General features: G+C 49.3%; 1 protein-coding gene across 9 annotated transcripts in view; it reads right to left on the minus strand.

Annotated features, from left to right (window-relative positions):
• Positions 1-13,073, minus strand: part of rapgef4a (Rap guanine nucleotide exchange factor 4a) — a 514,684-nt gene that overhangs the window by 108,199 nt on the left and 393,412 nt on the right. For 8 of the 9 annotated variants that reach the window (XM_038789400.1, XM_038789401.1, XM_038789399.1 and 5 more), the window contains 2 exons: positions 4,120-4,156; positions 3,751-3,829 (listed from right to left, as the gene is read on the minus strand). In XM_038789400.1, coding sequence (XP_038645328.1) covers positions 3,751-3,829; positions 4,120-4,156 — 116 coding nt within the window. Of the gene's footprint in view, positions 1-3,750; positions 3,832-4,119; positions 4,157-13,073 lie in introns of all 9 variants that reach the window. The other variant, XR_005459764.1, reaches the window with a different exon arrangement.

Below are 13,073 nucleotides of genomic sequence, written 5' to 3' on the forward strand. Positions count from 1 at the left end.
ATACAGAAAGCCCTGAGGGGAGGGGCCACAGGCAGAGCCAACCTGGACAAGCCCAGGCATGTATGATACAGTACAGTCCAGACAATATAATCACGTGGTTTACCACAACAAGACTCCTCAACGACTCCCCCTTGGACTGATCGGTTCCCTGTAAGAACACTATTCATTCCCTTGGCCGCAGAAAAATACTTTTCACTGTACTTCGGTACATGTGACAATAAAATAAAATAAAATAAAAATCACAAGGGTCGAGACAAATGGAGTGCGCTACAAGTGCAAGGTGAAAGTTACTATCTCACAAAAAGATGGCCAACATGAACCAAACCCCCAAGAAAGAAGGAATTGGCAATGCAGAGTACTGTGAACTATTCAGATTCAGACTTGAGGAAAAGCTATCCGCAAAAGAACACTCAAGTGATGATGTTGAAGTGGCACAATCGACCTTCAAATCAACAGTTCCGGAAGCTGACAATCATGTCCTGGGAACACCACTGAGTTTAGTTTATCCTTTCATGGAATATGGGCAAGGCCAGCATTTGTCGCTCATCCTTAATTGCCCTTTAACTGTGTGGTTTGTAGACTATTACAGAGGGAAGTTAAAGTCAACCACATTACTGTAGCTCTGGAGCCACATTCAGGCATATGGGACAAGGGTGGCACATTTCCATCCCTAAAGGACATTAATGAACCAGGTGGCTTTTTACAACAATCGCTGATAGTTTCATGGTCACCATTGCTAAGACTAGCTTTATAATTCAGTTTTATTCATTCAATTTAAATTCCACCAGCTGCCATGGTGGGATTTGCCCATTGGCCTTGCCACTATGCCATCTTCCTGATTGGTTTGATTAAAATGATGACCAAATTAAGGAGCTGCTACAGGAGAAGCAGCAGGGCTGGGAAACATTTGCCCAAAGGAAAAGGATAAAAATCTGTGTGACAACCACAGGGCATTCTTGCTGCTTGTGATAAGATTCTACCCAACAGTCTGGTAAGCCACAAAACAGAACGTGGACTAACAGAATGTGGACTGCCAGAAAGTCAAAGTGGATTCAGAAAAGGCAGAGGTGCTTATGACATGATTTTCACCCTTTGGCAAATCCAAGCTAAATGCTACAAACAACAGGTGGGATTCTACTGTGCCTTCAACAGAAACCTTTCACACATTAAATAGAGGCTCCTTGTGGAAACTCTTAGCTAAATTTGGATGTCCTGATAGATTTGTTAAATCTCATACAGCGGCTTCATGATGGAATGATGACTTGAGTCGCTGACTGGTGAATGCACTGACCTCTTGACGTAACAAGTGGTGTGAAGCGGGGGTGTCTTCAGTATATTCTTTACTGCCATGCTTACTGGGGCATTTCTTGGAAATATTGATGGAATATACATCAGTTCAGAACAGATGGCAATCTCTTCAACCAGAAATCGACAGCAAAGGTATCAATGATGGCGATACGGGAATAGCTGTTTGCTGGTGACTGTGTGCTTGTGTCATCTGTGAGCGGAGCCTTCTAAAGGATCATGGACTGTTTTTAACAACAGTTGACAACTAACCATCAGCTCCAGGAAGACAGAGATACTCCATCAAATTCTGACCATATTCCACCTACTACAACTATCATTGACACAGCCCTGAAGGTTGTAGACACCTTCACCTATCTCAGAACTATCTGCATTGACAGTGAGGTGGCAAATTGAATTCCCAGAGTAAGCACAGTGTTTGCCAGTGTAGTGTGGAAGAAATGTGGTATAAAACTTACAACAAAAACTTGCTGTGTACAAAGCAGTGGTAACACGTACCTTCCTATATGCCTGTGAGACAGAATACCCACTCAAGGCACAATAAGCAGCTGGATATGTTCTACATGAGATACATTTGAAACATCATGGAAATCAAATAGGAGGACAAAGTGCCCAACACCGAGATGCCCCAATCGCAGAAATGACCGAGGCTTTCAAGTGGAAGTTGATAGGAATTCAGGACCGGCATGTTCCTGTAAGGATGAAGGATAAGTATGGCAAGTTTCAGGAACCTTGAATAACGAGGGATATTGTGGGCCAGTCTAAAAGAAAAAGGAAGCATTTGTCAAGGCTAATGTGAACGTGCGAAGCAAGTGTGGAATACAAGGAAAGTTGAAAGAAACCTAAGCAAGGAGTCAGGAGGGCTAAAAGGGGTCACGAAAAGTCATTGGCCAGCAGGATTAAGGAAAATCCCATGGCTTTCTATACATATATAAAGAACAAGAGGGTAGCCAGGGAGCGGGTTGGCCCACTCAAGGACAGGGGAGGGAATTTATGCGTGGAGCCTGAGGAAATGGGTGAAGTATTAGGTGAGTACTTTGCGTCTGTATTCAACAAAGAGAGGGACTTGGGGTGGATGATCAGTCTGGAGAATGCTGTGTAGATAGTTTGGGTCATGTTGAGATTTAAAAGGAGGAGGTTTTAGTGGTCTTGAAAAACATTAAGGTAGGCAAGTCCCCAGGGCCTGATGGGGTATACCCCAGAATACTGAGAGAGGAAAGGGAGGAAATTGCTGGGGCCTTGAGAGAAATCTTTGTATCCTCACTGGCTACAGGAGAGGTGCCAGAGGATTGGAGAATAGCCAATGTTGTTCCTTTGTTTAAGAAGGGTAGCAAGAATAATCCAGGTAATTACAGGCCATGAGCCTTACGTTAGTGGTAGGGAAATTATTGGAGAGGATTCTTCAAGACAGGATTTACTCCAACTTGGAAATAAGTAGACATATTAGCAAGAGGCAACATGGTTTTGTGAAGGGGAGGTCATGGGTGCGATTCTCCGCTCCCCGCGCGGCGTGGGAGAATCGCGGGAGGGGCCCCCGACAAAATTCACGCCCCCCGTGATTCTACCCCCCCCCCCCCCCCTCCCCCGGGCTCGGAAGAATCGGCGCTTGCCGTTTTTCACGGCAAACGGCGATTCTCCGACCCAGATGGGCCGAGCGGCCTGCCGTTCGCGGCCGTTTAACGACGGCGGCAAACACACCTGGTCGCTGCCGTCGTGAAACGGGAGCGAGAAGCCCGTTTGGGGCTTGTAGGTGGCCTAGAAAGGAAAGAGCACCACGACTGTGCTCGGGAGGGGACAGGCCCGTGATCGGTGCCCACCGATCGTCGGGCCGGCGTCCAAATCGGATGCACTATTTCCCCTCCGCCGCCCCGCAAGATCAAGCCGCCACGTCTTGCGGGGCGGCTGAGGGGAAAGACGGCCACCGCGCATGCGCGGGTTTGCGCCGTCAGCATCATGACGTCAGCCGCACATGCGCGGGTTTGCGCCGTCAGCATCATGACGTCAGCCGCACATGCGCGGGTTGGAGCCGGCCAACCTGCGCATGCGCAGCTGACGTCATTAGGCATGCCAGCAGCATCATTCTCGGCGCGACGCCCCCACGGCCGAGATTTACGGAGCACCGCTCCTAGCCCCGCCGGGAGGGGAGAATAGGGGGCGAGGAGCGGCCTCCGAGGCTGTCGTGAAACTTGGCCGAGTTCACGACCGCCCTCCCGATTTTTCCCGGGAGCGGAGAATTCCGCCCCATGTCTCACTAACTTAGAGTTTTTTGAGGAAGTGGCGAAGATGATTGGTGAGGGTAGGGCAGTGGATGTTGTCTACATGGACTTCGGTAAGGCCTTTAATCACCTGCATGGTTTGGTGAGGTCAGCTGTGTGGGAGGAAGAGCATTCAACATCATCATCAATGCTACTGGAAACATCCATGCTTTCTTTCATCCAGACTTACTTTCATCCAGACTTCTTATTGGTTGTCGCTTTTGGAGCCTATCCTCACCAATGCTAAACTGACGCAAAATAACTTTGTGCTGCAGATAAAAAGAAAAAAATAGTTTTATTTTTATTTGGTTTAGGTTTCGACGATCTACCAATCCAACAATTTGCAACATTGGTGACTGATGTTCTGTTGATTTAGTCACAGCTACACATGTAAATCGCCCAAGATATGTAGAAACTTTGTGAAGTTTTATAAATGTAGTTAAGCCTTCAAAATAACTATCTCAATGTTAACAATTAACCTAAATGGGATCTTCAGCATAATGTAAAAACAATTTAACAAATATAAGAAAATAATTTCCAAATGTTGTATTTTTGGTACCTTTTTTTGTGACGTCTTGCCATTTCCTTCTTCTGAGCTACACAAGGAAAGCATCATGTTAATTGGTTCAATATAATGAATTAATATCTGGGACAAAAGTGTGTATAAAATTTGATATTAATGTCACGTGTTTGTTACTAACACTTCATGCCTGCTCAAGAAATGCAAAGAACAGGCCAGGTACTTCCCCCAAGAAGGGATGAGGCGTCAGTCACTCAAGTCAGCTCTAACACATCTCCCAATAGCCAGTTACAGAGCAGCACTGGAAACATGTCATCTAGCCACAGACACTCAAAGAAACAAAAGGAGGAAACAGCATAAGCACCAGTATCTACATATGAAAGATCATAAGGGAGGGGCTGAAATTTCAAAGGGCTAAGGAGGCAATTCCATGCTGGTCTGCCACCATGTCCCTACCTCCAGCCTATTTTCAGGGAGGCTGCTTCTGGTGGAGGGTTGGTGTTGCTAGCCACCTGTCCACCAATGGTAGGGAGCCAAGTAGCTCAGTTAGTGGCACTCTTTGTCTCAGTCACAGGTTTGGTTCCCATTCCTTGGTTTGAGCATAAAAAGAAAATCACGGCTGACTCTCCAGTACCGTTTTGCTGGAGTGCTGCATTGTTGGAGGTGCGGTCTTTCGGATGAGAAGTTAAACAGAGGCTCCATCTCCGTGTTCAGGTGGATGTAAAAGATCCCATGACATTATTTTGATGAAGAGCAAGGGAGCTAATCCCAGTGTACTGGTCAATATTTATCCCTAAATCAACATAACAAAAACGGATATCTAGCTATTAACACACTGCTGTTTGTAGGAGTTTGCATTCTGCAAACTGGCTGCTACATTTCCTATTTAAAACAATTATCACACTTCAAAGTGCTTCAATAGATGTAAAGTGCTTTAAAAATGTCTGGTAGTCACGAAGAACACGTTATAAATGCAAGTCTTACTTTTTTCCTTTCTACTGAGAGGAATCATCAGGCACAGTCTAGAAATTTTCAGTGGGCATGCGGGACCCTGCTGAGGCGGAGGCCCAGTCAATAGATGAGATGGCCAGCTGGTGATGGGCCAGAGGCCTCATGATGCCTCATTTAATTCCCTCCCTTCCCCACCCCCTGCAGCAACAATTTCCGGGGTGCCCTCTCATTCTCTCATCTATATCGACAGTGGACAGGACTCTCGGAGGCAGCCTCTTAAGTGGCTTTCTCCTCAAAAGAAAAACGTCCTCAGTGTTCCAACAATAAGATTTCCAGGTTCCTGACCCACTGACCCGCATTTCACCACAACAGTGGGGTTGTGGCCTGGGAAAGAAAATGCAGCCCCCAGAGATGGAGATTACATTAAAAATCTGTTAGCATGGATTTCTAAACGGCCATGTTTAATCAAACCTACTGAATTCTTGAGCAGATAAGATAAATGCAATCGGTCGGCATGCATAGATTTTCAGAACGTCTTTGATAAGGTGCCACATTGGCATAAGGACATGGAGTCAGAGGCCGGACAACAAGTATCAATTAAAAAGTGTCTAAAAAGAAAACAAAGACCAAAGAGAGATTTCCTGAACTGCAAGAATCATTGCTTGTTGTTTACCCTATCCTATAGATAAACTATTTGTATACAGGTATGACTGAGACTGGAAGATGGTTCCAATTTGAGGAAAGTTATAGTAAATAATAGAGGATTGGACCAAAAACAAGCTTACATTTAGCATTCCACCCCCCCCAGGCTTCCATGTTCTTTTAGCAAAGTATTATTTTTTGATATGTTTATTTTCATATTTTTATGATACATAGTCCAGCAATCACTGAAAGGTTAATGCTGGCAATATTTACAGAGCTCCCTCAGAGAAATGAGCAGAGACACTCAAATCAGAAAGAGAAAAGATACATTTTCAAACAACTAACCTTATGACATGTCTTCCACCCTCCCCACACCCAATGGCTGTGCGCCCTATCTGGCCATTCCGGGAGTTGGGCTCCCAGCGTTGGCCCTGGTATGTATCGCTCAGTATGCTGCTGTTGTCCCTGTTTCTCCCGCTTGTCCTCAGAACCCATCCTCCACAGCTATGTCGCTTTGATCCGTGGTTCCCCCTGTGGGTTTTTCTGCCCCCCTCCCCTTCTCCCTCCCTTCCCCTCTCCCCCCCCCCCCCCCCCTTGCCCCTCCCCCCCCCCCCCCCCCCCCTCTTATTGGTTGCTGGCTACAAACAGGTCTTGGAACAAGTTGGTGAATGGTTTCCACGTTTTGTGAAAGCCATGTTCCGACCCTGGAAGGTGAATTTTATTTTCTCCAGTTGGAGGAATCCAGACAGGTTGGACAGCCAGTCTGCACCTTTGGGCTTTTTAGCAAAGTAGCCAAGGAGGTAGCTAATTTTATCAGGAGAAATATGGGGATCACTTATTCTTTGGACGATAATAAACTAAAGACAGGAAATTCTGACCTATATGCTGACATTACAGTAGCCAAGCACCGTCTTGGAAGTGCATGCCTCAATGCCAAGCCCTTCAAGTGTGCCATGCCATCTTGAGAAGGGCATTGATGAGAGTATCCCTTATTTCATGTGCTGGAGCAATGGGATTGGTCATATCATTCTGTCACTCACCTGTTGTGACACCCAACTTCCAAATTTGGACTTGTCCATTGGATTAGTTTTCTTGTCACTCACCAAACGTTAAGTACCAGTTGCAGGTAGAGTCCAACATTGGCATAAAGGGGCAGGCACCTAACTTGCAGGCAAGGCATTTCTGAAATTCTTTTGCTATTGCAAAGTCCGTGGAAGTACTTCTAGTTAAGGAGTTGTGCTGAATGCCTGGAGTTAGCAGCCCATTATGCTACATCCTCACAAGAATTGCTGAGGGTTTGGTGGCAGCTCTGATCAAAGGCTGCAACAGACATGGTGGTTGCAGCTGCACAGCCGCTGGGTCGACAGCGCAACAGGGAGGTGAAGCAGAAGCTGCTGAGAGAGTAAGTACTGCACAACCCTCTTCAAACCTGCAGCAGATTCCTTCATGTTGCTTGACAGGAACAGGTGGCATAAAACGGAGCATTTTGTTTTACTGTCCTCTCGATTGGAAAAGTGTAACTAAAGCTGCAACATGGCTGATTGCAGTGGGTCCACATGGCGAGTCTTTTCTCAGTTCAGTACACAACAGAAAGATGGCAACAAGATTAGGATGGGAAGTTTTAAAAAACATTAAAAATTGCGAAAATAAGAACTGAAGAACATCATGGTACACCTTTCGGATCTCAAAGTTGATTTTGAAGTAATTTTGTGTTTCAAAACATTGCTCAGCGTGCACACATTGTGTTCAGGAACAACCAAGTGTATCAGCATGGTACACAATTGAATGAAAAAAAATGGCACAAAAGTTATATTTGGGGACAATGGGAGGAATTCTACACCAGCACGGAGGACTGGTGTTTTTATTGTGAATGAAGGTTATTGACTGATAGGTGATGAAGGTAAAGTAAATATTTCCCTCACCACGATGGAGCCAGATGCTTTAGTCCAAGAGATGCCACTCCTATTGAATATGCGGAAATTAATGCAATTCAGAACTCCGATGTATGGAACGACTAAGATGCAATTGCATGCAGAGTTGCATTCCATTGCAGTCCAAAGATGTGCGGGTTAGGTGGATTGGCCATGCTAAATTGCCCGTAGTGTCCTAATAAAAGTAAGGTTAAGGGGGGGGGGTTGTTGGGTTCCGGGTATAGGGTGGATACGTGAGTTTGAGTAGGGTGATCATGGCTCGGCACAACATTGAGGGCCGAAGGGCCTGTTCTGTGCTGTACTGTTCTATGTTCTATTAAAGGAAACCTTTGCCTCGTGAGACCCAAGCAGGCTACATTTCTGAATTTTTAAAAACTCTTGCCGCTGTGAATACGGCATGAAATTAGATAAGAGACACTCTTTGTGGAGGGCAAAATAAAAATAAAATCCAGGCCAAGCTTTAAGGACAGAAGCTGATTCGGAAGGAGGCATATGATGAGGTCACAGATATGGAAATGGCAGAAAGACATAGGGCGGGATTCTCCCGTACCTGGCAGGGTGGGGGGTCAAAGCGGGACAGAGTAGCGTGAACCACTCCGGCGTCGGGCCGCCCCAAAGGTGCGGAACCCTCCACACCTTCAGGGGCTAGGCCGGCGCCGGAGTGGTTTGCGCCCCACCGACCGGCGTGAAAGGCCTTTGGCGCCACGCCAGCCAGGGCCGAAGGGTCTCCGCCGGCAAGCGTGGGTCCACACATGCGCAGGAGCGTCAGCGGCTGCTGACGTAATCCCTGCGCATGACCACACGGTCGGCGCATAGAAAAAGAGTGCCCCCACAGCACAGGCCCGCCTGTGGATCGGTGGGACCCGATCGCGGGCCAGGCCACCGTGGGGGCATTCCCCGGGGCCAGACGCCCCCGCGCCGTCTCCCAGGACCCTAGAGCCTGTCCACGCCGCCAGGTCCCGCCGGTAAGGGACCTAGTTCAAATTTACGCCGGTGGGAGCTGCATAGAACGAGTGGGACTTCAGCCCACAGCCGGAGAATTCAGCAGCCGGCGGGGGCGGGATTCATACCGCCCCCCCCCCCCCGGCGATTCTCCGACCCAGCTGGGGTGTTGGAGAATCCCGCCCATAGTTGCACATTGACAGGGAGTTCTTTTCCCAAGTTGGCAGGAGAGCTGCATCGGATTTCAGCAGGATCCATCCATGGTAGCCAAGTTCATCATTTAACTTAGATGCTACCATTGCTGTGGGAGCTACTAACCAATTACATGACTCCCACTTCCAGTTGGAGTGCTATGCCCATGGGGGAGATGGTTATATCGAGACAGCATGCAGGTGGAGAAGATGCTCTAGGTCGCAGCAATGCCCTTGGTCAAGGGTGTGACAGACCTAAAGCTATTTCTGGAGCCTGGAAGTCCTTGATTATGTATATGATTGCTATGGTGTTATCAAGAAATTGTACTGAATCAGAGACCAAGAAAAACAGCATAAGGCAGATGAAAGTAACAGGGCTGTAGATAAAGGTCCAAGTGCCCATTGTAGAAATGAAAGTCAGAGATTCAGAGATATACTTTCATTGTTGATACAGCAGCACCAGCTTATCTTGGAAAGAGAATACAGTAAGACCCTAAGTCACATTCCCTTACTCAAAACTGGTATGAAACTGACTAATTATTCCAATAACAGCACGGGGCAGCACGGTAGCATGGTGGTTAGCATAAATGCTTCACAGCTCCAGGGTCCCAGGTTCGATTCCCGGCTGGGTCAATGTCTGTGCGGAGTCTGCACGTCCTTCCCGTGTGTGCGTGGGTTTCCTCCGGGTGATCCGGTTTCCTCCCACAGTCCAAAGATGTGCGGGTAAGGTGGATTGGCCATGCTAAATTGCCCGTAGTGTCCTAAAAAGTAAGGTTAAGGGGGGGGGGGGGTTGTTGGGTTACGGGTATAGGGTGGATACGTGGGTTTGAGTAGGGTGATCATTGCTCGGCACAACATCGAGGGCCGGAGGGCCTGTTCTGTGCTGTACTGTTCTATGTTCTAACAGTATTCCAGTGTTAAGTCAAGTTAGTGTTCAGTGGAATATGATTCCTCCTATTAATTCCCAGTTGCAATAGTCAGAAGGAATGTCTCCCTGATGGGATAGAGTAGGCTTTAAGATACATTAGCTGGGCAAAGTGATTTAGAAGGTAAGAATTAGGAGCAGGAGGAGGCAATTCAGCCCCTCCAGTCTGCTCCGTCATTCAATATGATCATGGCTGATGTCCTCCCATTCCGCATAACCCTTTAATCCATTACAGCACTGTGGCACAGTGGTTAGCACTGCTGCCTCACAGCGCCAGGGACCCGGGTTCTATTCAGACCTTGGGTGACGGTGAAAGTTTGTACATTCTCCCAGTGTCTGCATGGGTTTCCTCTGGGTGCTCCGGTTTCCTCCCTGCAGTCCAAACCTGTGCAGGCTAAGTGGATTGGCCATGCTAAATTACTCATTAGTGTCCAAAGGTTAGATGTGGATACGGGGTTGCGGGGATAGGGCTGGGGAATTGGGCCTAGGTGGAATGCTCTTTTAAATGGTCAGTACAGACTCAAAGGGCCGAATGACCTCCTTCTGCACTGTAGGGATTCTATGATTATTAATTAAAAAGCGGTCTATCTCCTTTTTAAATTGACTCAATGTTTGGCATCCACTGCTCTTTAGGGTAATGAATTCCTCAGGTTCACAACACTTTGGAAGAAGTAATTTTGCCTCATCTCTTTTAAATCTACTACCCCTTATCCTAAAACTATGATTGCTAAAACTCTAGATTGCTCCACAAGAGGAAACATCTGCTGTAAGTCTACTTTGTCAATATCTTTTAATACCTTACATCTTATATACCTCAATCCGATCTCCCCTCATTCTTCGAAACTTGAGTGTATCAGCCTAAATCTCTCCATAAAACAAACCCCATCTCTGGAATCAATCTAGTGAACATCCTCTGAACTGCCTCCAATGCCACTACATCCCTCCAAGTATGGGGACCAAAACTGTTCACAGTACTCCAGGTGCAGTCTCACCAATACCTTGGACAGATGCAGCAACACTTCCCAAATTGTATACTGTATTTCTTTAGCTATGAAGGCCAAAATTCCCCATCCCCCAACCTCCCAGCAAGAGAAAAGCACAGGTCCGAACAATCCCAACATTGACCATGATGAAGAGCCAACACACAAATACACACCTCCAACATTCAGATTACAAAAACATCAAAACTGAACATTCTCAAAACCATTCTTTCCAACAAAGCCCTTCGCCTTTGCCGGCATATTAAAGTAATGCTCTGCATTCTTAAACGTGACCCATAGTTGTGCCAGGCACAGCTCCCAGAATTGAACCTTGCCCCTAAAGAGTGCCACCTTGGCCTTGTTGAAACCTGTTCGACGTTTGGCCAGGTCGGCCCCAATGTCCTGGTATACGCGTACAGGTGACCTTCCCAGCTACAGTCCAGCATGGACTTCGCCCATCTCAAAATCCACCACTTTCCCATGTACTTATGCAACTGGGCAATTACCGGCCGTGGCAGTTCTCCAGCTCTTGGCCTCTGATGCAGTGAGAGGTTATCTTGATCTATTTCTGAGGGCTTCTCGAAAACTCCTTTCCTGAGCAGCTTCCAAAACATCTCTGCCACATATTCGGTGGCGCTCGAACATTCGACCCCTCCAGCAGTCCAACTATTCTTAGATTTTGACACCTGGATCGATGCCCCTGGTTGTCCAACCTGGCCTTCAAACACTTTGGAGCCTCCACCAGCATGGTTACCGCTGCCTCCAGAGACACGATCCGGTCGCTGTGATCCCAGACTGCCTTTTCCACCTCCCAACGTAGTAGCCTTTGACTCCATTTGTTGCTCCACTCTTTCTTAAACCCTATGAAGAGGAGCTACTGCTGCCTCAATCATCCTGGGCAGGTCCTCCTGCATCTCCTGCCGGTGCTTCTTAAAATTCACCAGCAATAAACTCCATTAACGGCTGTGTTGGCAGTGGGGAGGGCAACGCTGACATGCCGAGGTCTGCCATACTTTCCTTCCCTGCGCTATGAGGCTCCGCCAACATTTTACACACAAGGGGGGGGGGGGGGGGGGGGGGGGAGAGAGGGCGCGCGCACAAGAGGGAGGGGGAGAGAGGGCGCGCGCACAAGAGGGAGGGGGAGAGAGGGCGCGCGCACAAGAGGGAGGGGAGAGAGGGCGCGCGCACAAGAGGGAGGGGGAGAGAGGGCGCGCGCACAAGAGGGAGGGGGAGAGAGGGCGCGCGCACAAGAGGAGGGGGAGAGAGGGCGCGCGCACAAGAGGGGGGGGGAGAGGGCGCGCGCACAAGAGGGGGGAGGGAGGGCGCGCGCACAAGAGGGAGGGGAGAGAGGGCACGCGCACAAGAGGGAGGGGGAGAGAGGGCACGCGCACAAGAGGGAGGGGGAGAGAGGGCACGCGCACAAGAGGGAGGGGGAGAGAGGGCGCGCGCACAAGAGGGAGGGGGAGAGAGGGCGCGCGCACAAGAGGGAGAGAGGGAGGGCGCGCGCACAAGAGGGAGAGAGGGCGCACACACAAGAGGGAGTGCGGGCGCGTGCACAAGAGGGAGAGCACACGCGCACACAAGAGGGAGAGCGGCACACAAGAGGGAGAGCGTGCGCGTGCGCACAAGAGGGAGAAATCTCCGGCGCCGGAAAATTCAGCAGCCGGCGGGGGCGGGATTCAACCCCCCGGTGGGGGGGTTGGAGAATCCCGCCCATAGTTGCAAATTGACAGGGAGTTCTTTTCCCAAGTTGGCAGGAGAGCTGCATCGGATTTCAGCAGGATCCATCCACGGTAGCCAAGTTCATCATTTAACTTAGATGTTACCATTGCTGTGGAGCTACCAACCAATTACATGACTTCCACTTCCAGTTGGAGTGCTATGCCCAAGGGGGAGATGGTTTATATCGAGAGGGCGCGCGGACAAGAGGGAGAGAGGGCGCGCGGACAAGAGGGAGAGAGGGCGCGCGGACAAGAGGGAGAGAGGGCGCGCGGACAAGAGGGAGAGAGGGCGCGCGGACAAGAGGGAGAGAGGGCGCGCGGACAAGTGGGAGAGAGGGCGCGCGGACAAGAGGGAGAGAGGGCGCGCGGACAAGAGGGAGAGAGGGCGCGCGGACAAGAGGGAGAGAGGGCGCGCGGACAAGAGGGAGAGAGGGCGCGCGGACAAGTGGGAGAGAGGGCGCGCGCACAAGAGGGAGAGAGGGCACACGCACAAGAGAGAGAGCGCGCGCACAATTTGGAGAGCGCGCGCACAATTTGGAGAGCGCGCGCACAATTTGGAGAGCGCGCGCACAAGTTGGAGAGCGCGCGCACAATTTGGAGAGCGCGCGCACAATTTGGAGAGCGCGCGCACAATTTGGAGAGCGCGCGCACAATTTGGAGAGCGCGCGCACAATTTGGAGAGCGCGCGCACAATTTGGAGAGCGCGCGCA

This window comes from Scyliorhinus canicula, chromosome 2 (genome assembly GCF_902713615.1).
Source record: "Scyliorhinus canicula chromosome 2, sScyCan1.1, whole genome shotgun sequence".
Classification (NCBI taxonomy): domain Eukaryota; kingdom Metazoa; phylum Chordata; class Chondrichthyes; order Carcharhiniformes; family Scyliorhinidae; genus Scyliorhinus; species Scyliorhinus canicula.